At 43.4% G+C, this 23,545-nt stretch overlaps 1 protein-coding gene across 5 annotated transcripts in view; it reads right to left on the bottom strand.

Annotated features, from left to right (window-relative positions):
- The window catches only part of SULF1 (sulfatase 1), a 163,006-nt gene that overhangs the window by 24,605 nt on the left and 114,856 nt on the right, over positions 1 to 23,545 (bottom strand). For all 5 annotated transcript variants that reach the window (XM_028533688.2, XM_036031199.1, XM_036031200.1 and 2 more), the window contains 11 exons: positions 22,773 to 22,923; positions 21,683 to 21,858; positions 20,267 to 20,395; positions 19,953 to 20,009; positions 19,048 to 19,177; positions 7,146 to 7,362; positions 4,461 to 4,713; positions 2,875 to 2,971; positions 2,223 to 2,317; positions 1,847 to 1,912; positions 736 to 908 (listed from right to left, as the gene is read on the bottom strand). In XM_028533688.2, the coding sequence (XP_028389489.1) occupies positions 736 to 908; positions 1,847 to 1,912; positions 2,223 to 2,317; positions 2,875 to 2,971; positions 4,461 to 4,713; positions 7,146 to 7,362; positions 19,048 to 19,177; positions 19,953 to 20,009; positions 20,267 to 20,395; positions 21,683 to 21,858; positions 22,773 to 22,923 (1,544 nt within the window). The remainder of the gene's footprint in view (positions 1 to 735; positions 909 to 1,846; positions 1,913 to 2,222; positions 2,318 to 2,874; positions 2,972 to 4,460; positions 4,714 to 7,145; positions 7,363 to 19,047; positions 19,178 to 19,952; positions 20,010 to 20,266; positions 20,396 to 21,682; positions 21,859 to 22,772; positions 22,924 to 23,545) is intronic.

The raw sequence follows: 23,545 nt of genomic DNA, 5'->3' as shown, positions 1-23,545 counted from the left end.
TGTGATTATTCTGTTTCCTTAGCAATTTCACATAAAACCAGACATTTTGTGGAGTCCCTAATGGTACTCTGCAAGCACAGTGCTGGGTGCTGAAGAGGCTGAGACTCAGTAAGAAATGGTTCCTGAGTTTAAGGAACTTTTACTTCCTCTTATTATAGTTAGATCAGGGGTCTCAAACTCACTTTCACCGGGGGCCACATCAGCCTCAAGGTTGCCTTCAAAGGGCCGAATGTAATTTCACCTCCTTAACAGTTAAGGAGCAGTTACATTTATACAGTCCTAAAGTTCTTTCAGCCCTTTGAAGGCAACTGTGAGGCAGATGTAGCCCCTGGTGAAAATGAGTTTGACACCCCTGACTTAACAGTATACACTTGAAATAGAGCACAGGCGACATATATCTGGGGCAAATTTGTTCACCCATTATTTAGTTGTTTAGTTATAGAGCAGTTTTCCTGGGCAGGAACTCTGTGAGGGGCTGGGTAGTATGTAAAATATCAGGAGAAAAACTCAGGGACAGCTTTGTATTTCCAAACAAAATTAAAAAAAAAAAATCTAACAAAATAAGTCATTTTTGGCAAAATGATTCTAGTTGCCAGTATAGGAAACAACAGGATGTTCTTGTCTTAGATGATTCTGGAGTCCTGGCTGCATGTGACTGAATTCTTCGTCTGAGTAATTGTGACACGAGTCGCTGTGTCTCTGCACCGTGGCATTTAGGAAACAGAGGGGACTCACGGCTCCAGAAGGGGGCGGTCTGCCAGTGGTTGTTGTCGTGTGTGAAGCAGGTCAGGCCTGGGAGGCTGCACTCCTCCCCCTTCCTCTGGCGTTTCTTCTCCTTCCTCTCTTTCTTCCTCCTGCGGTTCTCCTTGAAAAGCTGCAGTTTGCTGTCCACTTCTTGAGCGGCCTCCCTATGTCCATAGAAGGGATTTTTTTAATGACCAGAAAGCACCTTCTTGGTTAAAAATAGGAGTATTGTTATGAACTTTGCACAAATATTCACACACATGATAATAGATACACAATAATAGATGACCTTTAGTTTCCACAGATGTCCTCAAATATCATCTACTGATAGTGGGGGACAAACTCATTGTGATAGCTCTTTCAGAATTCTACTGAGCCTTAACAGCATCAGCATTTCATTCCTTATTTACAGGTAAACATAGATGCCAATAAATGTCAATGTGAATCAGCAGGTTCTGCTAGCTACCTCTCTGGATAAATGGCTTAACTGGTTGGTGGCTCAGCACCTGTCAGCTAGGACCTCAACAGCTGGATTCGCGATGGCTTGCATTTCAAGGTTTCTAAAAGTCTTTGACAAATTTGGCAATATAGGCTTGGGAAGAATTGTCTTTTTAAAAAAAATTCTTTTGTTTTTACCAGAAGGGCTCACATTTTGTTGAGACTCAAATAGTAAATCCCTTTCCCTTGCAAAATTTACTATTATTTAAAAGCCATGCATATCCTGAATTCACCACGATGCCTGGCTGCTCTATAGAACACACGGACCTTGTATGGAGAGGCCGTCTCCCAGTCACTGTGCACAAAGAGCCAAGCCATGTGCAGAGTAAAACCCAGTGACCGCGCATCCACCAGCGAGAGCACACACAGAATTAGAGGGCTGCTCACGGCTCCCCTAGAGGAGTCAGCCCTTGGCATTGCCATGCTCCCTGCGCAAGGTGTGGGCTTGCTTTCAAATCCTGGAGCTCTGTGCCTTTCCCAGTGACACCCACTTTTTTCCAAGCAGGCTCCCTGGCCACAGAGGAGTCCCTGCAGCCTTTCAGAATTGCCTAGCACCCAGTCCTTTGCTCCCAGCAAATGTGGGAAACAGAGTTGTAATACTCACTTGAATGGGTGGAGATGGCTCTTTAATTTCTCTTGTTTTTTTACACCTTTCTCTTTATTGTAATAGCTACAGGAAGAAGATGAGAAAGTGAGCCTTCATCATCATGCATTTGTTACAGAGTTTATTTTATAAAAAGAAGGCAGTTACTTTGTTGTAACTATCTGAGCGTAATGGGACTTACAGTTTTTATTTTTTTCCCTATTTATGTAGGTTTATGACACTTTGACCTAAATAATGTAGGTCATTACAAATATATGATAATAAATTCATTGTATTCATTTTTCTATTGGTAAAAGAGAGAAACGGGCCCGGTGCCAATCAACGTAGCCCGTGCAGAAACCGAGTGCGGCAGGGAGGCCGCTGCTTCCACGCTCACCTCTGTTTGCTGCAGACGCACTCCTCGGGCTTCCGCCTCTTCAGGTGCCCTCTCACTTCTCTTAAATTCTTAATTTTATCCTGCAAAGCTTCGATCTGGAAAACATGCACCTCAACAATAACATTTCTAAGGATTTTCTGTGCTAAGTACCTTTCTTTTCACCTTATTTTCTGTGTTCCATAATTACAGCCGTTCATCTGAGACGATAATTAATGTGGAAACAAACTGAGCATAGAATATACCTCCCTCTGTATTCCAACTGATGCCTCATCCTGAACATTGACAGGTGTCTCTTCCATAACCGAATTATTTTCTCACAGAGACTTCAGAAGCTCCCGGAGCACCGCCCCCTCCCGTCTCCGGGACATCCGAGCCCCCTTGCTCTTCGGGATCTGGACAGGTGAGGCGCTTCTGCATCTAACATCCACCCCAGCCTACGCCGTCTCTCTGGGACCCCGTTCTTCTCTCACTCTCTATTTTGTTTTCAGTCAGGACTATCACTATGTCACTGGAGAATGAGAAATACCTTGCTGTTCTATTTTTCACATAATTATAAAACGGCGACGGGTACACACAACATGTACTACCGGTAGGACTGGTGAGCCAGGCTTACATTGGGAATATTCCTTCCTGTCACACGGCCACAGCTCACCTCTTTGTCAATGTACGCCTTGTGGTCCTTCCACGCTCTGGCCGACTGATACAGTTCTCTTTCACAATGGATTGTATCATTTGGAAGAATAAAGCACCTGTAAAAACAAGTAAGAAGCATTAGAAATAGGTCTATGTTCTAATATTCACAACAACATTAGAAATGGCAAAGGGAACCTCATTGTCTTCTAAATGCTCGATTTGGATACAAGCTATAGTTTGGAGCTGAGCCATAGGCCAGCGTACGTGGGAATGTCTCCTGGCTACCGGTGGGCAGAGGATGCTGTCAGAGAGCAGTCACCACTGAGATCACCTTTCGGGGCAGCTCTCAGTGTTCACATCCCCATGAAAAGATAAAGCCCCAAAATGCCAGCTTCGAAAGCCCCATCAAATATTGTAGGGAAAAAAAATGAGGTTTTCACAGTTATAATGGAAATGACTTGTTTGACAAAATCCAGTTAGAATTGTGGGTTGCTCATCCCACTTGCTTCTTTATAAAAGCCTGCCTGAAGTACCCCGTTACGTCTGAAGCGAAGAGGCAGCCCCAGCAATAGAAAGCTGGTGGGACGTAAGGGTGATCGATAATGTGAGAGAAACAAATCCTGATCCAAATCTCTGAACAGTGAAAGGCACCTGGAGACCAGTCCCAGGCATAAATGTCTGGTACGGCTCATGGTACCCTGCCTGCACAAAGTGATGAAATGAAAGACAAAACAAAGATTTTGCTAATACAACCAGAAAGAAATTACTTCTGTCAAGAGAGTCCATCGATTTTACCCTGGCTGGCTTAGCTCAGTGGATTGAGCGCGGGCTGGGAACCAAAGTGTCCCAGGTTCGATTCCCAGCCAGGGTACATTCCTGGGTTGCAGGGTTGCAGGCCATAACCCCCAGCAACCATACATTGATGTTTCTTTCTCTCTCTCTCTCTCTCTCTCTCTCTCTCTCTCTCTCCCTTCCCTCTCTAAAAATAAATAAATAAAATATTAAAAAAAAAAAAAAAAAAAGAGTCCATCGATTTTAGCCCATTAAAGCTGAGGGGAACCATCCCCCTCCCGTCTCCATGACTTCCGAGGTCCCCCTGCTCTTTGGGATCTGGACAGGTTAGGCGCTCCTGCATCTAATGTCCATTCCCAACCTACGTCGTCTCTCTGGCACCTTGTCCAGGGTCCATGGTTCTCCCTTGGTCTCCGTGTAATTTCCAAGGCCGTGACTGCAACTGCTCTGAGCCACAGTAACCACGTACCATGAAGAACCCCTGACCAGTGCAGCCAATGGTTTCCCTCTGCTTTCTGGATGCCCACGAAGGTGACTGATTAATGGCAGAGCTCCATGCCTGCTAAGGAAGATGTGACAGAACCACTCTGGCTAAGTTCTCAGCTGATCAGCCTTAATGTGAAATTGTACCCAAAGCACACACACAAATCTATGAGTGTTTGGGCTCCTTACTGCTCCTTGAACTCCCACTGTTATGTGGGCCAGCCCTTGGACATCATATCGCTGAGTGACATTTTGTATGGGGACCAAGTAGTGGTGCTACATAGGGATGACTTTGAACTTAACCCTCGTGAACACATAAAGCATCCCTACTTGTGGGTCACTCGGACGGTGGTGGGAAGGCCCACAGCATTGCCACTGTTGGCCAGCGTGGCATCCCCATGGCCACCGCTGGCGGCTTGGCGACCTCCCAGCCCCTGGTGGCCTTCGTCATGACGCTTGGCAATGTTTCTTGGCTGCAACACTTGCAATTCTTCCTCTTCCAGGTTTATGTCATATACTTCACCTTCAAATTCAACTGACAAGGAACGCGTCTGCCGAGTGTGGACAAACCTGGGCTTGTACTCTGGAAATAAAGGGAGAGATGTTAATACGGTGTTCAGATGTACTTGAGGAAAGAAGAAAATGATCACCTGGCCCGATGAGCACTTTGGAAAGGGGCACACAGGCCACAGGGGGGATCAGAATGGTGTGAGCAGCTCACGGGAATTCCCTCTGGGAGGGGTGGAATCTAGCCCTGGGTTTGCCACTTCCAGATGGTGGGACAGCCTCAGCCCTTCCTCCCTCCAGTGATAGGGCAGACCTGGATGATCACCAAGATCCTTTCCACTGATGGGAGGCTGTGAACTTCCACAGTGAATTTCCAACAAGGCAGTTTGAATAAAATTATAGCCCTCATTATGATTATTAATAATGGTGACTATTGCTTTTGACCTTTGCTATTCATCTCACACTTATCTTTAATCTATAATCTTGAAAAACAGGTATTATTATGATAAATCTTCAAAACATCAGATTATCCAAACAGGCTAAGGATTTTGGTGTTATTCTTGTTTTATGGACGAGAAGACTGAGGTGCTTTGAATGTTACCCACAGTTTGCAAGGTTACAGAGCTGGGTTCAGATTTTAAGTAATTCAGAGTCTAAAACCTAAAGAGCCTTCTTACTACTTTGGGATGCTTTTTCAAAAAGGCAAATGCTCTAGACACCTGCTATCTCACGAATAATAGAGGATCACTCTAAGAAATACTAAATTTGGCAAATGCTTCCATCCACCAACTGACTCTTAACACCTGGCAGATGGAGGGTCATTCCAGGGGGAGGCCAGCTTGTCTTCTGGTCATTACAGGCCACTGTCAAGGCTCACAGTGTGCTGGGTCAGAGCTTAACATGCAGACACGGGTCCCTGCTGATCAGATGCGCGTGGGCTCTGTGGGGCATGCTCACGGGCCTTCCCTCCTAGCACAGGAGGAAGAAGAGCCTATTGACTGTGGTATGGGAACTGTCTCTTTCTCTCTGCAGAGTCCTGCTCTGAGGGCAGTTTCCAGCTGAGGACATGTCTCCTGCTCTCAAATGTATGGCTCCACGCAGCTTGGAAAAGTACCCCAGACTTCCTTAGTTTGTGCTCCGTATTGCAGAATCACTGTGTGTTGTGGACAGCCCTCGGGAGCGACATCCAGGTTCCTGAGGGAGAGGAGGCTGCCCCCATCTCTCAGCTGACCATGGTCATCAGTTTCTGTTAAGGGGTCGTGTCAGGGGTCCTTGTCCCTTGTGGGTTTTCCATTTGATATCTTCATGTGAAATATAAAACCTGGCGTTTTCTCTGAGGGAGGAGAGAAAACCTCCCCCATTAACATTTCTCAGACTTTTGCATTATGAACTCCTTTGAGAACTGGTTGGAGGTAATGAACATCCAGGAAAATGCAAATACACATAGATTGTACTTAAAATTGTGGGTAACATATTAGGGGTCTCGTGATCCCCTAAAGCCCATCTGTGGGATTCAGGATAAAAAAGCCTATTTTAAGGGCTTCCACTGTTCTAGTGAATGATTTGTTTTTCTAATTTTGGACACAGAATTGAATCTAACGCATGTTGGTTATTTCCAAACCAGTCTAGAAAGGACCGACCACAGAAATGAGTCAGTTTCTCTTATGCCACTAGATGGCAATAGACCCCCATTCTTTACAGGACTAGGTTTTCTTAGCTACATAATAATAACAATCTCTGATACTTTTTATAAAGAAAACACTAGGCAGTGATTTATAATACTGAATTCAACTATTTTGACTTTGCCAGTCAAGAAGAAGGATATAAAAAATACATTGTCCTAAAACACAAATGCCTTTATAAATAATATTTATGCTTTTCCTATTAGTTAAATGAACAAGCATTAAACCTTGGATTTATTTTCTTCCGTTTTTTCTTTTTTTAAAGCATCGTGTAAGGCAGACAAATCAGGACATTAGCACTGATATAAAATAAAATCAACCTGAACTATATACCCCTCACTCCTTGATAGCGCTTTTGTGTGTGGTGTGTGGGTTTTGTGTCTGGTGTTCTTAATGAATATACAGGGTCCAGAAGAAATAACACCTGCTTAAGTGTGGTTAGTAGGGTAGTAATATGGGTGTAATAATTTATAGCTTTAATTTGAACATTTCACCTAAAATGTCAAAAGGGGTGCTTGAGTGTGATATTGTTATGTTACAGAATTACATGCCTATGAGTTTGTAATAAAAGATTTTGTAATAAATAAGGGGCACTATTTGTGTCAGCCCCTGTATTTGTATTCTGTGGTTAAGTGAAAATGCTCACAAAGCAAAAGTTCAATTTATCTTAGCTTTCGTATTATAGACAGGATGATTATTCACGTTTAGCCCTAACACTATGCATTGCTCATAGCTAAAATGCAGATGGAGCAAGCCTTTCCTCTCTGCAGTGTCTGTCCCCAAAGGCCCCGGCCTGCCTCTGAGACAGTCACTGCCTGTGCCTTACTCGGAGTCCCCTCGTTTCTCAGGAACTGCCTTTGACTCTTCCTCTGGCTCCTGCTGGCGCGATAGCCGGACTCTCCACAATTGCACTCTTTGTCCTTGTTGTGGAAGCCGCGTGAGTAGAGGTTCCGCGTGCTCTGCCTGACGGTGAGCAGGTCGCTGGATCCTTTACACTTGTGAATTCGAAGCTTGCCCGACGCGTCCTCAATGCACTGCCACTTCTGCAAAAGCCAACCAGGTGTTTCTTATTAAGCACTGCTGCTTTGGTTTTGAGAAACCCTGGCAACCCCCTTAATGAGAGTGCATGCAGAAAGGCAAGCTTTTAAGTGGCCCTGCACTAAGTCGGCTCCCAGTCCTCTTTCACTGGAGGCAAATACAGATGACAACAAAATCATTGGAAATCAGGACTACCTCAATGACACCAGAACCAAAAACTGATATATAAATCCTTAGCATCCAGACTAAACAGAGTCTTGAGTGAAACACGTAAAAGCCCTTCATTCACCAGGCCACAGAGCACAGCTGTCAGGGCCGTTTTCCCCAGACCCCTTCTTCTCTGGAAAAACAAACGTGGCTGCTTTGTTCTCTGCCCCTGAATTTCTAATGCGAGTTGGAGAAGAGTGGCCCAGGAGAAAGACAGAGATGACTTTAATCTGAGTCCATCCCAGGGTGAGCCAACTTCCACACAGCCCAGACACGTCCGGTTCTCCTCTGTGCCTTTCCTCATCCTGCTCCGGACCCACACCCCCAGCAGAGCGAGCTGCTCCGAAAGACACAATGCCCACCCTCCCAAGGGGGGCGCACGGGGAGCTGGAGCTGGGTTTTCAGGTTTGAGTCTTCGATCGAGACCGATGCAGATGTAAAGTGCAGCACAGGAAATACAGCCAAGAATATTGTAACAACTACGTGTGGTGCCAGGTGGGTACTGGAAATATCAGGGACAGCATCTTGTAAACTATATGATTGTCCAACCACAATGCTGTACACCTGAAGCTAATGCAAAATGTTGAGTGCAAACTACAGTGGAAAATTTTTTTTTTTAAGAAGCCTGCTTGGCCCTGGCTGGGTAGCTCAACTGGCTAGATCATTGTCCCCATTTGCCAAGGCCGTGGGTTCCATTCCTGGTCAGGGCACATACAAGAATTTACCAATGAATGCATAAGTGAGTGGAACAACAAACTGATGTTTCTCTCTCTCTATCCCCCTCTCCCTTTCTCTCTAAAATAAATTTTTAAAAAGCTACCCCAAAACTTGCAAAGTAAAACAGGCCACTGCAGACACTGCCAGCTCAACTCTGGACAATTAGCAACTCAGCAGCAGGTCTCGGCACTCCTGTTTCCTGAGGATCAGTCTGGCTGAAATAACAGTGCTTCACCTGGGGGTCATTTCATAGGGTTCTCCATATCTGAAAGACCAAATTACCAGCCTTTCACTTTTTACTTTCCCCCTTCTCCCTTTCTAAAATGTTAATTGCAGAAGCAGGAAACATACTGACCTTAATTTTAAGTTGACCATAGTTGTTACAAAATGCTATCATGCAGTGTTATCAAAGCCCTTTTTCCCCTTCCATATATGAGTATCACCAGTGTATAATTATTTACTGATGCTTTTCTTTAAATGGATACATTTCTAACCTGTGGCCAAAGCAATGATAATTATAAAATTATGTGTTTGTTTTGCCAGTTATATATTTTCACATACATATTAAAATCAATACAGAATTCTTAAATAAAAGATGTTCTTTCATGCACCACATAAAGTCTTATGTAGCTGCTTATTGTACCTGTGCCATACTTGGGTAACTTTTTGATTTCCAAGTGTCCTGAGGCAAGGTTAAGTTTGGTTAAGGGGCTCAGACGGCTTGGTCAGCAGACAGATGACACTCACTCATGGGCAAAATGGTTATCAACCACTCACCATGGACTAAGGTTCAGAGTCACAGTTTGTATTTTCTTACCAGTCACCTATCTTAGCTGCCTTTGAGTTTCTACCATATTGTTCTCACCCCAGATATAGAGAACCTGTTCTGTGATTTTGCTTTAGCCTCATACACTCTTGGTGCTATTGAATTTAGTCGATTACTTCAAGCCACATCAGGCTACCTTTATTTGTGGCTTTGACGGAATGTCTGAGGTATACAACATCTCCATCCTGAGAGGCAGGAGCTCAAGGGACAAGGCAGCTGCCTATTTACAAAGCCGTGTAAAAGCAACACAAACAAGAATAGTCTAAGGATTAACTAAGGTAGAAATGATTTCACTAAAAGCAAACAAAACCCCCAAAACGTGAAGCCAGCTCAACGAGGCACACTAGCTTATGTTAAATCAATGGCGCTCATTCCTGGCTCTACAGTAGGATTTTCAAAAGCTCCCCTGGCGGTTTTAATGTGTAGTTGGGGTTAGGAACCACTGCTTTAGATCTGCAAAGTCTGGTTACTGGACCTCTTTGCAGCTGGTTCCCAAGAGGATGGCTCAGACGGATGAGTCTTTGAGAGAGCGGTAGTATTCTTGAGTGTGGGTGTGATAGGAATCTTGGGTGTGAGAAGATGTCTCCAGTTGCACAGGTGAAACACTACTAGCTCATCTACACTGGCAAAATGAAGAGTAACCTGTTCTTCTCACTCTCTCTCCACAGTGAGTTGACAGGTGACAGAACTGAGCCTCCGTGCACTCTTAGCCAAGAACTGCACGTGCCTTTCCATGGTTCTGCCATCTCAGACGGAGACCGGTGCTGTCCAGGCCTGGGTCTGCAGCCCTCCCAGATGTGCCCAATTAGCTTGAGGAGATGCCATGAAACATCCTCAGAGACTCAACCGCAACTACATTCAGAAATAATCACATGCCACATAGAATTTTTGCTGGTGAAAAGTGTCATCAGAATAAGTGATAACCTTTTATACCTCCATCAAGTTTGGGAATCAGTGATGCTTGAGTATCTGCCTTAAATCCAAAGGGGTTAAGGCATATCTGTCCACCTGGGTAATCTCTACCTCAAGGGTTCAAAAGCTGGGAGTTGACTACTTAACACCCATAATAGCAAAAGAACCCATCAGTTGGCTCACAATTCAAGTCGAATAGAAGGTTACAAGGTGTTCTATTAGGCAGAAAAACATGGCTTATTTTATTTTTGAAAAGAATAGCCTTATGTCTTTTTGTGGTCCCAATTTATTTCAATGTTGGCACAAACAGTAATTTTTAAACACACAACTAGGATAAACATCTTCCTTTGTGATAACCACAATGCATTAAAAAATTCTGCCTTTTTAAAAAATAATCTTGGCCTGGAATTGCTGAGGCTACAAGTAGATGCTTGTAGAACACAAAAGTGTAGGCAGAATCTCTAGTGACTTTGCCTATTTGGAATACAACCTGCATTTTTCCATTAGCCAAATTCCTGTTGACTTCCTATGGGATAGAGATGAAAGGAAAGGCTGTTTCCTTCCTGAAGAGCTGAACTTAACCACACCTGAGGTCTGGCACTGTGCTTGGCACTGGCAATGCATATGCAAAATCAAATATACATACGTATATTCATGGACATGTACAAATATGCACACCCACATATACCCCCACACACTACATGTATAAAAATATGTACAAAAATACATACCCCACATTCTTGTATCAAACAAGAGCCAGGACAAAGATGCTAATTACTTTCTACACCATGAACCCTTTGAACAAATCCTAGACCTTACGAGATAGAGCAATTAGCTACGGACTTTGAAGATCTTCTTAGTCGCAAGTGTTCCAGGAATGTTAATGAAATATAATTGCCACAGTCATTTTAGTGTTCGATATCATGACAATTTTTATGGCTGAGCAATAAAACCTTGAAATAGCTGCAGCTGAAACGGTCGTCTTACTTTGTGTGTTATTGAGGGAGGAGAAGAAAGACAATTTTTAAAAGAAGTGCTCTGAAACTCATGCTGTGTGCCATCCAAATGATCAAAATAATGAGATGATTCTGCACCGCAGAGAGTTTCAGGAATCAGATGGAGGCAGGAATGCAGGTGAGGCAGCTGCTAATGGGACTGAGAGGCAGCCTGAGAAGCAGCCTTTGTTTAACAAGTGCCCTGGAGGAAATACTGTAGTCACACCCTCTCACTGTTGTCCACACCCTTGATGTTTATCAGTACAGTCAGTTCATGGCCACATCCACTCACTCCTGCAAATTCTCTTCTTGCTCTGCGGGACATCACCTGAGACCCCTCCTGCCTCTCGGGCTTGGCCACTAGATTAAACTATTTAAATAATTTCTTAAATTATGATGATTTTATTTTAGTCTTTCCAACTACACTGGAACTTGGGATTAATGGCAAGGACCACGTCTCATACTCCTGAATCATGCCCTGATATTAGCTTTCTTTCAAATTGCTCTGTTTAGTAATTCTGTCTTAGCATTTTTGATTGATTACATATCCCTGTAGGTCAATAACACCTGAGGAGGAAAAGGCGGCTGGCTGTTTTGGCACAAGGATCCCTGTGTGCAGCTAGTTTGGTGGAACCAAACCTAATGAGAAATATGTTAAATGCCTTTTGGATCCTTCAATTTAACACCATCACTGGCCCCATCATTAGCATCAGCTATAGAATCCTTTACATGATGCCAGGTGCTGATCTGGAGCACATTACACACATTCATTCATTTAGTCTTCACGACCACCTGATGTGCTGCCAAAATTTGTTTATTGCAGCAGTGACTATCCCCTAACCCAATGAGAGGTAGCCATTTTTAGTGGAGATAAGTACTAGGTTAGGGATCTGAAGACTTCAATTTTATCATCATCATCATCATTATTATTATTGTTATTTGCTAACTTTATGGCCTTGAGCAAATGGCACTATCTCTTTTTCTTCCAGATTCCATATCTAGTGAAAACAATACTTGCTCCTTATAGCCTCAAGGATATGTCATGAGAATGAATTGTTGAGTGTTTCTGAAGTTCTTAGGAAAAGATGCCCTATAAGAATGCAGAGCAGTGCCATTAGAATTGACCTTTAAAAGTGGCCGTCCAGTCCTCAGGTAAGTTAATGTTTCTTGGGTGTACACTGTATGTAATACACTGATTATTTAGTAGGGAGCCTGGGGCTTTGGTTCACACAGATCTCAGTTTGAACTCCTACTTGTCATCTTTGCAGCTGTGTGACTTTGGTCAAATTACTTTCCCATCTGAGTCTGTCTTTTCATATTTAAAATGTATGTAATATCTACTGCATTTTATAGAATAGTTTCCAGGTGTAAATAGTCCATGTAAAATATTAGGTGATGACAGAACTCTGGTTATTTTCCTTTCCTGAGTGACCACTAGGTAATCATCATTATAGTTTCTACATTTTGAATTGCATACATTTAAAAAAATTTTCTAATTTATTTATTTTTAGACAGAGGGGAAGGGAAGGGGAGAGAGAGGGAGAGAAACATCAATGTGTGGTTGCCTCTCGTATGCCCACGACTGGGGGCTTGGCCCCAGGCATGTGCCCTGTCTGGGAATCGAACCAGCGACCCTCTCGTTTGCAGGCTGACATTCAATCCACTGAGCCACACCAGCCAGGGCTGAATTGCAGACATTTCTCAGTTTGCTCACAAATGTTCTATATTCTTATTTATACCAACTCATGCCCATTTTCATGAGTAAGAAACAAAAAATTTAGCTGTAAGTTTTTCTAAGGTGCACTGCAATGAAAGCTGAATTATACACTCACACACACACAAATGCACACAGATCATTTCTTCATTGTTTTACGTCCCATTAAGTGAATGTGGTCATAATGCAGGTAAAATCACATTCTCCAAAATGTAACAACCGTACAGCAATTTTCCAATAACCTGATTACTTTTCAGGCCAGTACCAAAGGCATGAAAAGCAGTTACCTGCATGTGGACATGTATTTAGAATTTTTATCTCAGTACTAGGGAATGTACGAAGACCATGTAAATGCCCTTGTTCAAACTGATACTTAGCTCAGGTCACTGTCAATTGTTTTTCACAAATATGAAAAAGATTTACTTGTGCCAGCGAGATTTTTCTTCTGTTTCCTTTAAGATGGGTGAGAGGGATAGGGGGAGAAAAGGGGGAAAGGAAAGAGAAGAAAAGAGAAAATATGTTTCCTCCTCTATTATTTTATTCTGGATAATTGTTTGTAAAAATCAGTATTGGAATGCTAGAAGTATGGTTCTTGCAGTTTAGGGAAAAGTAAAATTGGTGAATTGACCTCGGCCATGTATTTGACAGCCAGCATTGGTGAGTGCTTGCTATATGCCAGGTACTTAATATATTCAATAGATCTACCCTTTGCAGCAGCCCTCTGTGGCAGGTACTATTATTATGCCCATCTTACAGATAAAGAAAACTGAGGTGGAGTTAGGTTAACTCCCTTGCCCGGGTCACATACCAAGAGAGCAGTGGACCCGAGATACAATCCTAAGGCACCCTGACCAGGACACCAGTTAAAAAGGAGAAAAGTTTGGGACAGAGGGTGAGGGGTCAGGTGGGTATCAGTTGAGAGGCAGCATTTGGGAAGGCAGAGGAGAGCACTTACATGCAGATGAGAAAGTTTTATTCCAGGGGAGGGAGGAGGGAAACCTGACCTGAGGGGGATGTTAGGAAGTCATGGGAGATAAGGCACAGTAGCAGAAACTAAACGGGGTGGGGCCACAGCATGCAGTTTAGTAGTAGTGTCTGTTCTTATGTTTATACTCTGACTTGTAGAGGACATTATTAGATGTGGTTTGACACTTAACCTTGTGGTTTGTATTTTGAGAAATGCACAGAAGCCAAAACATCAAAGTGGATACACAACTATTCTGTGCAGGTTGAGGAGGGGCGGAGGGAAGGTTTAGGGGCTGAGCTGTGCGCACTCGGGCCCTGAGCAGACCAGAGTCCAGCCAGAGGACGGCACCGGGGCTCAGTCCCCCTGACCACACCCTCGGGAATCAGGAGAACTCCCCTCCAGACATTGTAATCTGATTGGTCTGGGATGAGGCTGTGCATCAGTATTTTCAAGAGCTCTCCAAGTGATTCTGACCCACAGCCAGAACTTGGGGTCACACTGTGATTTTAACCAGGGCTCGTGAGTTTCTGGAAATGGGCTCTCAGTTCCTGGCAAACTAACAATTCCAGCCAGATCTTGCCGGTAACCATCTTTTGTTTCTTTTCCGCACCTGGTCACAAAAGGTCGAGGGACAATTTTTGGATGAGAACATAAATCCTGGAGCTAAACCAGTTACACTCAACAGGTTGCATTCTTATTTCCTTTGCTTGATGCTGGGATGCTTTTAGAGTTTTACTAATCTCTGATTTTATATTTATACAAGTGTAGAAAAGCAAACTACACTGCAGAGATGCTGGAACTCAACAACCCCACACCAGGACATGGCATTTGAGCACATAAATGAAACACTTTTTCCTCTTAAATGACAGAACATATGTAAAATGTGCTTCAGAACTGAATGCATGGGGAAATTCTTTTTTATGTAACTGCTATTTAGCGAGTCAATATTTATACCTAGAAGAAAAAGGAAAGATGACGTTCACCCTACATGAATGATTCTGAATCTTGGCTCCTTATGGGAATCACTCAGGAACTTGAAAAACAAAATCCAAAACAAAAGCAACCATTGCTGATGCCTGGGTCCCCTCCCCAGAAATTCCGATTTAATTGGTCCGGAGTAGGACTCGAACGGCAGCATTTCCAAAGACACCTTGTGATTCTCACGTGCAGTTATGGGTGAGAACCATTGTCTTTGATTCTGTGAGTGGGTCCTAACCCCATGGCTTCAGCCAGGCAAATGCCATTTATAATTTCAAAGGGAGCATCTACTGTCTTACATTTCTGCATGTTCTGGGGAAGAAAAGACAGAACATGAAATGAAGAGGTATAGGTTCTGACTTTGGGTTTGTATTTAGCTTAAGTCTTCTGGCTCTAAATTTCCTCATTAGGAAAATGGTATCATTCAACTAGAGAATTTCTAAGCCCCTTGCCACCTCTGTTCTTCTTACTTGAGGCCTGAGGTTCTTAAACTTATTGAAAAATACTGATGCCTTGGCCTCCCCTCCAGACATTGTAATCTGATTGGTCTGGGATGAGGCTGTGCATCAGTATTTTCAAAAGCTCTCCAGGTGATTCTGACATGCAGTCAGAACTGAGCATCACTGGTCACGTTCTCTGTGGAACCAAAGTCTCTTCAGACAGAAGTTAAGGTTTGCACATCAGTGTGTGTCTGTGTATGTAGTGTGTCTACACATAAATGTAGGGGTGTAATTTCAGCTGAGAGGGGTGGGAATTCACACTCAGCCTCGTATTAATTCGGAAACAGGAGTAACACACACATATATGTCCATGCTGTCTTCTTCAGTCCCCGCTGCTTGTTCTGTTCACACAGTGGAGAAGGGATGCCAAGTGTCTGGGAGTCGAGCTCATTTCCATCCCCTGCTGGCTTCCTGGGAACGAAGCTAACAGGTGAGGTGGCCTGGCACAATACCACGGCCCCGCATGCGCACACGGCTCCACAGTTCGCCCAGCTCCGTACACACACGATATCATTTATCCTCCGAAGACTGATTAAATTTCCTCATTTTAGTGACAGAAAACCTAAGACACAGGAGAAATGAAGTGTTTGGTCCAAGAACACACCACTAAAAAGTAGTGGATGCCAATCTTCTAACCCAAACTTTGTGATTTCAACCTGTCTTTTAAAAATTTGCTTTACTTCATGCACCCACATCGATCCTACCACCCAGTCCTTGGGAGACCAGGCACTGCGGTGTGGTGTGAGGAGGTCACACGGTATGTCTTCAGGGATTAGGAATGAAGTAAGTGGGGCTCATTGTGCTTACTTTCCCTCTACACCCCTTGGAGGGTCAAACAAAGAAAAGACTGTGTTGCCTTTGAACGAAGGCAGTTGCCCTTGATTACAGAGAGAGATGCAGGGCACGCCCAGGTGTGAAATCAATGGCAAGAGAAGAGATTCCAGACAAGTTCGATCTAACCTGAGCTGTCACCTCGATCTTGAACAACACAATCTCATTATTCTGGGCTTTTTAATTCCTTTTTAAAAGGTCAGTGATACTATAACTGAAAAGATAATCTTCAAAGTAGCCAGAGAGAGCAAAAAAGGCCAACGTATAAAGATTCTGTAGAACACCACTAAGCTATGTCAGGCTTGACCCACAGATTCAATGGCCACAAGAGGAGGCTCGACATTTTCTTGCAGTTCTCAGACTCTTAAAGAAATCCCCTTTGGAGACACAGTCGAATTCCTCGTTTCACGACTTGAGGCTCTTCTGAAAGAGGTCACTGCTAACGTCCTCATGTATCCATGTGATAGAACCCAGATTCAACTGCCTCACACAGGAATAAAGCAGCAGAGGGAAATTCGGGGAGCCAGTTATTGAAGCATTTCATGGGGGGCAAAACAAGTTTTGAAGAATATGAAGGAGTAAAGTGAAGTTTTCAACATAGCACATGCACGAGAGCGTAGGCCAAAGCACCACAACCAAGTTCATGCTCCATTTGCCCTGTAGAACATATATTCCAATTTCAGCACAAGCCCTATGGAGAGGTTTGCAAAACTGAATACTGAAAGGGAGGCAGTGTACCTTATTCTCAAATGGTAATAATGCTTGCCACGTAGAGAGCTAAATAGTAACAAGATCACCCATTTGCATGAGACATATTTAACACTGAACATTTCCAGCTACCGAATACAGGTAAGTTAGCTTACGGAGGCTGGCACATAGAAATCATTCTAGAGCTACAAAACAATTCTGAGGTTTTAGTCAAATTAATACTTAGAGCTCCCATAAGAAGGATTTGAAGACTTCGAATTAAAATATAATGAATAGGTCTAAGTTTCTCCACTAAACACTTGAAAATTAAGACCTGCTAGAATGCCGTGAAGGCCTGGTGTTATCCCTTCCTTCAACACTTCCCCCGCCCCCTTTTCTGTTTCAGAGGAGTCCGTGTGTACAAAAGGCATGAGGACATGCAAGGAGCGGGAGGATCAAGCTGTTTACTATGAATGTCTCTTCACTAAGCTGGATACCATATGTAGAAAGAGTACAATGAATGGGGCCATTTTAACAACAACCAGGCTATTCGTGTGTCTGGCCAAGCTTGAACTGGTGTTGGCTAATTGTGTGGATAGCTAGAGGACTGAGAACTTTTTAAAAAACAGACTTACAGAAGATTTGAACTTCCCTTTACCCGGTTAACATAACTTACCTTGGAAGGCAAAGTGGCCTGAGTTTTTGAATCAGACAACTAATTTGGATTCCACTATGGCCACGCACCAGCTTCCCATTGGTAAAGTGGTGATGACAAGGCCTACCTCACTCAGCAGATGTGAGGATTAAATTGAGCTAATGCACATAAAATGTCATATGCAGCACCTCACATAAAACAAATGCTCGAAAAATGTTAGTTACCCTTCTCTTTCCTACAATTTTGGTCTATGTTGCAATGACTTGGGCAGAAATTCGGTTTCTCTCATCATGACATAGCATTTCTTAGAGCTAACAGAGATCTGAATCAAGAGTGCTTATAATAGCCCTGGCTGGTATAGCTCAGTGGATTGAGCATGGGCTGCGAACCAAAGGTCACCAGTTCGATTCCCAGTCAGGGCACATGCCTGGGTTGCATCACAGGCTAGGTCCCTACTACGGGGTGCATGAGAGGCAACCACACATTGACATTTCTCTCCCTTTCTTTCTCCTTCTCTACCCCTCTCTCTAAAAATGAATAAATAAAATCTTTTAAAAAAGAATGCTTATAATAGTTTGTGTTCCTACATTCTCACTTGCCTTAAAAACAGGTCTGTGTTAGTTCATCACCCGGTTTTCCTTTAGCTCTGATGATAATAGTTGGTGTTTTGGGTGGCCCTGAATTCTATACTGACATTTTCATTAATGGAGATTTATTCTCATGAAATATTTGAGGTAGATATTTTGTATGGAAACCAAACAAACACAGTATGGTTTCCCTGGTCATCCCCCAAACTTGGTCATACAGAGTCTGTCCTCCTCGCTGAGTTAGATGATGTCTGACTTTAGTCCAGGGTAAGAAGACCCCTTCTTGTCTCTAGGGCCTCACTACCCAAGAACTCGACTAAATAGCCTTTCTACCCTCTCTTGATGACCAGTTAAGAAAAGCTGCAGGGAGGGTACCTTCTCCTCAAGACAGAACGAGTCTCTCACCTTTCTAACTCTTACCATTTTACGTGTCTGGTGTCCTAAACTGGTGGGGCTGACTGGGTGAGTATCTGGAATGCTTTCTGAGACCACCACCTCCTTTAACTGGAGGAAGCCCAGACAGTGGTGGGGAGGCCCAGCTTGGGCTGGTTGGACACATCCCGGTCAGCACAGAGGTATCACTGCGAGCCCCCCACTACTGCTACGAAAAGCTTATTTATATGTAAGTGTACATTATATGTGGAAAATCTTTATTTTTAATTTATTTATTTTTAAATCCTTACCTGAGAACATTTTTTTCATTGCTTTTTTGGAGAAAGAGGAGGGGAGAGAGAAGAGAAAGAGAAACATCGATGTGAGGGAGAAACATAGATGGGTTGCCTCCTGTACACGCCCGGACCTGGGATTATTCCCTGCCGGACCAGAGATGGAAACCACAACCTACTATGAATGTCTCGTCAGTAAGCTGGATACCATATGAAAAAGAGTACATTGAGTGAGGCCATTTTAATAATAACCGGACTATTCATTTCATGTGTCTGGTCAATCTTGAACTAGTGTTCCAGGTAGTGCCCTGCCTGTAAATCAAGCCCAGAGCCCTTTGGTCTCAGAACAATGCTCCACCCAACTGAGCTACCCCAGCCAGGGATGAAAATCTTCTCAGTTAGAAATGGAGGAGCTATGTGCCAAGGTGAAGAAAAGCTGCATCACTCACCTGCCCAGGCTGTTCACAGGCGGTCTGGTACCGGGCCTGCTGGCACAGTTCTTTGACCCTCTCATATTTGGGCAAGTGATTTGACTGTTGGATATTCTTGTTGGATTCTTCTTTCTTACGTAGAAATTTCCTTTGACAGAAAGGGAAAAGCTTCTTATATGAGAAGTGATCTGAATTATCTCCCCTGCAACTTGCCTGCTCTCTTTCCCTTCCCTGTCCCTGACTCCTCATTCTTCAAACAGCCAGAAATAGTTAGGGCTCGACCACAGAGTTCAGCCCCTGAAGAGGCCCTCATGACAAGGCTGGGTGAAGACGAGAGGCCAGGATTGGAGGAATCATTTCCCCTCAGAACATCACTTTCAAAACTTTGGCATATAATGTGTAGCTTTACAAACTCAAAAATTCTTTTTATTAGAAAGCAATTACAGAAATGCTTCCTCTCAATGTGTGCTGGGAGAAAAGCAAAGACATCGAGCATTATAAGGCAAAAAGAGGAAATCCAGAAGCAATTAGGGAAATAATCACAGCCTCATATGTTTGTGTATTTAAAACTAAGGAAAGAACACCAGGGGAGGAAGTAGAAAGGTGCGAGGCAGGACTTGGGAAGGATGGTTAAGAGAGTCAATTGGCTGGTCCAATTCGGAACCAAGGCTGAGAAACCAACAGTAAAATCCATAGCCATGTAAGGGCTTTGGTCCCATCTTACGAGAAATTATTCTTCACAATTCTGATGCAACAGTCATTCTGCTGGCTAGTGAAGAATGACTAGCAAACCATTCAATTTTGTTACCAGGCTTGCGAAATCTGTAGGCTTCGTAAACCAAAGTAAGGGGAAAAAAATACCCAGCAGGGAGAGCTGCCCACTAGGACTGGTTCCCAGAAGCACCCCAGGAACCAATAATTACCCTCTTTCCACGAGGAATGTATCACGCCAAATTTTGGCCTTTTTGTTTGTTCGAAACCTGCAAGCAAAATAATAATATTTACAGTTGGCGTCTGACGACTTTCCAAACGGATCTGTGCTAACAGTTTATTTAAAGGAACACCTCTCACTTCCCGCAGACCATGGCTGTGTCTCCATCAACGTGCTATGTACAAACAACCATGAAATGCTCCGCCCGGCATGGCAAAGCTACTTGGCCTCCGCCTCCCTCAGCTTCTGGCCAGTTCTGGGAGCCAGTGTGCCCGGGGCTGGCTGCAGGAAAGAAAATTGACACACCTGTTACCTGGCTTTTCCAGGTCCAGCAGTTTGAGGACAGACTTGCCGTCCACGTCGGGAGGGGGGTCGAGCCCAGCGATGTCCAGGATCGTAGGGGCCAGGTCAATGTTTAGGACGATCTGCGGGACTCTGCAACGGGACAGATCGTTACACCCTGGACCCAGTACTAGTGGAGGGTGGCCCGTAGGGCTGCTTTCTCCATGCTGTGACTCATTGGCCTTCAGTGCCTCCCCTCTCCCATCGGGTCTCCTGGGGAGTGAGCTGCCTTTCGCCAGGTGGCTCAGTGATCAGCAGTGAGACAGCACAGAGCAAGATTAACTGACTCTCACAGGGGTCACTGGAGAGATGCCCAGAGCCCTGAGCTTGGGCCACACTGTCACACAAGTCGTGGCCTGATCTATGGTTTTTGTAGGATGTATACATTCTTCTAAAATCCAATAGTCCGTAACTTCTCTGGTAAACTAGGGCCTTAAAATTTACTTCTAAGGAAGGACACAAGGTTTTTACATTTGAATCTAATCCACACCACTTAGACTTTCCAACATAAAGCCTTCTAGTTCTAGATTTGACAATTCCTGAGGTGTGTCTAATGATCTGAAGAGACCTAATAACATTCTTCCTGGAAACCCTTCTTAATAATATTGCCTTCTCCCTGGGAGGTGGTGGATTCCAGCACAGGGGTGAGATTCGGGTATCTGGGTTCGGGGCCCAGATGCTGCTATGCCCAGGACCAGGACTCTAAAATGCTGTCAGTTGAGTTGCTTCATCGTTAAATCAGGGGTTCAGGCTAGATGCTCTGTATGGGCCCTTCCAGCTTTTGATTTCTACTTGCATTCTTTTCTTTCACTCTTTCCATAATTATTTTATGCACATGTTCTCACTTTACACAAAACATTCTGTTGTGGTTGGCAGGGCACGTGAAACCCATGGTATGATGGGAAAAGAGAGACGCAAAGGGATGCAGTGGCTTGCCTAAGGTGATAGGAATAAAATTGTAGTCCCTCAGGTTTCTTTTCTCTTTTTTTAAATCATGCTTTTGAAAAAGTTCTTTAGTAATAGTTAAAAACAACTAAGAGGATGGCACTCATTTTTTAAAAATGACAGTGTAACTCTGTCTTTTTCAATTCAAAGAAAGTAAGGATGATATTATGTACCTTAGATTCTGGTCAATCTGAGAGAATTAATCATTGATGCAATTATTTTTCCCTTCTCTTTACATAGCATACATTAGTTAAATTAACATGTGGTGACGGGGGAGGGGGGGGACGTGTCAGTTTTCATCTCCTAAATTACCAACCTACATACACCCTTTGTTGTTTTGGATAAAAGGAAACCAGACACTCAGATCGGTAATCGAATTATCTCAGATGTACATGAGCTACGACAGCTGGATATTACAAACACAGGAATACGTACATTGATCCAGGTTCTACACTTGGCCCACGAATAAAGAAAGGCACACGAATATCAAAGTCATATGGCATGGATTTCCCCTTGACCAGTCCGAACTGCCCGATATGGTAACCGTGGTCGGCGGTGTAAATGATGTACGTGTTCTCCAGTTCCCCCGTCTCCACCAGCATGTCATACAGCTGAAACACAGCATGGGGACAAGTCAGAAGCGAGTGTGGTGGCCCGAGATGACAACAGTGTTGCCATGATTTCCCCCAAATCTTTTTTCCATTACTTTGAAAAAGCAAGAGCTGCTTTAATAGGACCAACAAATGCAAACGTTAACCACATTTTCATGTTGCTTACAATCTTGGAGGGAAAAAGTCCCACAATTCAGTTGAAAAGTAACATTTTTGAATCTGGCACATGCTATTTAAAGGTTTCTGTTCACCTATTTGAAAGAAAAAAAACACCACAAAACACCTCTACCAGCAAACTTACAGGTTTTAGTTTGAAAAAATTCATTTGTTAAAGCAAATTTTACTATCATCACTCTTACATCTAGTTGTCAGGGGTTAAAAACAGATTGCTCTGATCTAGCCTTTAGGCAGGTCTCCCTTGGCTTATGTATGCTTTAAAATTCATGAAATTTCAAATAAAATTTTTTTACTTCTGGCTTTTAGGAAAAAAGTCAGAAAACTTGATGATACTGGATCCACATTTGTATGTGGCAAAAATTAGTTGGAGCTGAGTAGTTGCTCCTTCCTCTAAATGAATCACTGAATTTGAAGTTCACCACAACCCTCACCATTCCCTATTGCTTTATACCGGACCTGCTTTAGTTATTTACAATATTTGCTTAATTTCTGAAGGTGTTTGTGAGCGTAGCCCTTGATTTTGATGTTTCTATATTTATCTTCTCTCTGCTGCTGGCTCTACAGAACCAAGCCTGGAGCGGTAACAGAAGAAAGCACAAGATGAGGGGGCCCTGGTAAATTTTCTCTTTCATTTCTCTCTCAACAAAACAAAACAAAACAAACAACAACAAAACTGGATTGACAAGAACAGGAAGTTGGGCCAAAGCCTCATAACTGAGGCAGGTTCACATGCTTACCCTTTCCACAGAATCATCCACCGACATCAGGGTCTGAAGCCTTTTGCGATGCAGAACGTTTGTGAATTCCATGTGGATGGGCAGCATGGGCCCCGTGTACTGCAGAATCCAGTGTTTATCCATGTTTGGTGCATAGTTGTAACTGGGAGTTCTGAAAAGATCCAGAGAGGAGTGTTACTATATTTATTTTTAGCCTCTTGGAGAACTATCTCAAGTTAAAGGTTGTGAAATAATCATTTAGGAAAGATAATTTAGACTCTGTCAAAATGTTTTCCTCTCCCATGTGTCTTCTGCCTGCAAATTTTGGAAGATCTGAAGTCTTCTCCACCCCAAACGGCACATATCTTCTGAAGGTATATGGATTCAACCTCATAAAAGCAAGACTGGCAGCTAAAACCCTAATTAGTGCAAGTTCATTTGGGTTCACCGAACAGAATGTGTAGAAACACATCAAGATGATCATGGTAATGTTACAAATCTACAGATAAGACTCAGTAATGTAGAAGGGAATGTTCTCATTGTGATGTTAACTCGTAAAATTTTATTGCTAATTAGGCTATTAAATATAGTCACAAATATGTTATGTGGAATGATGAATCATAATCTCAACACAGTTTTTCCTCTTGAATTTACTAGGGCATTTATATGGGGTGGGTAAAAGGAGGTTTACAGTTGTCCATATGGAGAACGACACAGTAATTAATAATAATATGAAAATAAACTCTGTGTTTCAAGTACTCGCAGCTGCACTTGCCCCTCCTGTATACCTCGCC

The sequence above is a fragment of the Phyllostomus discolor genome, chromosome 7 (genome assembly GCF_004126475.2).
Source record: "Phyllostomus discolor isolate MPI-MPIP mPhyDis1 chromosome 7, mPhyDis1.pri.v3, whole genome shotgun sequence".
Lineage (NCBI taxonomy): Eukaryota > Metazoa > Chordata > Mammalia > Chiroptera > Phyllostomidae > Phyllostomus > Phyllostomus discolor.
This window is presented reverse-complemented; position numbering and strand designations above follow the sequence as displayed.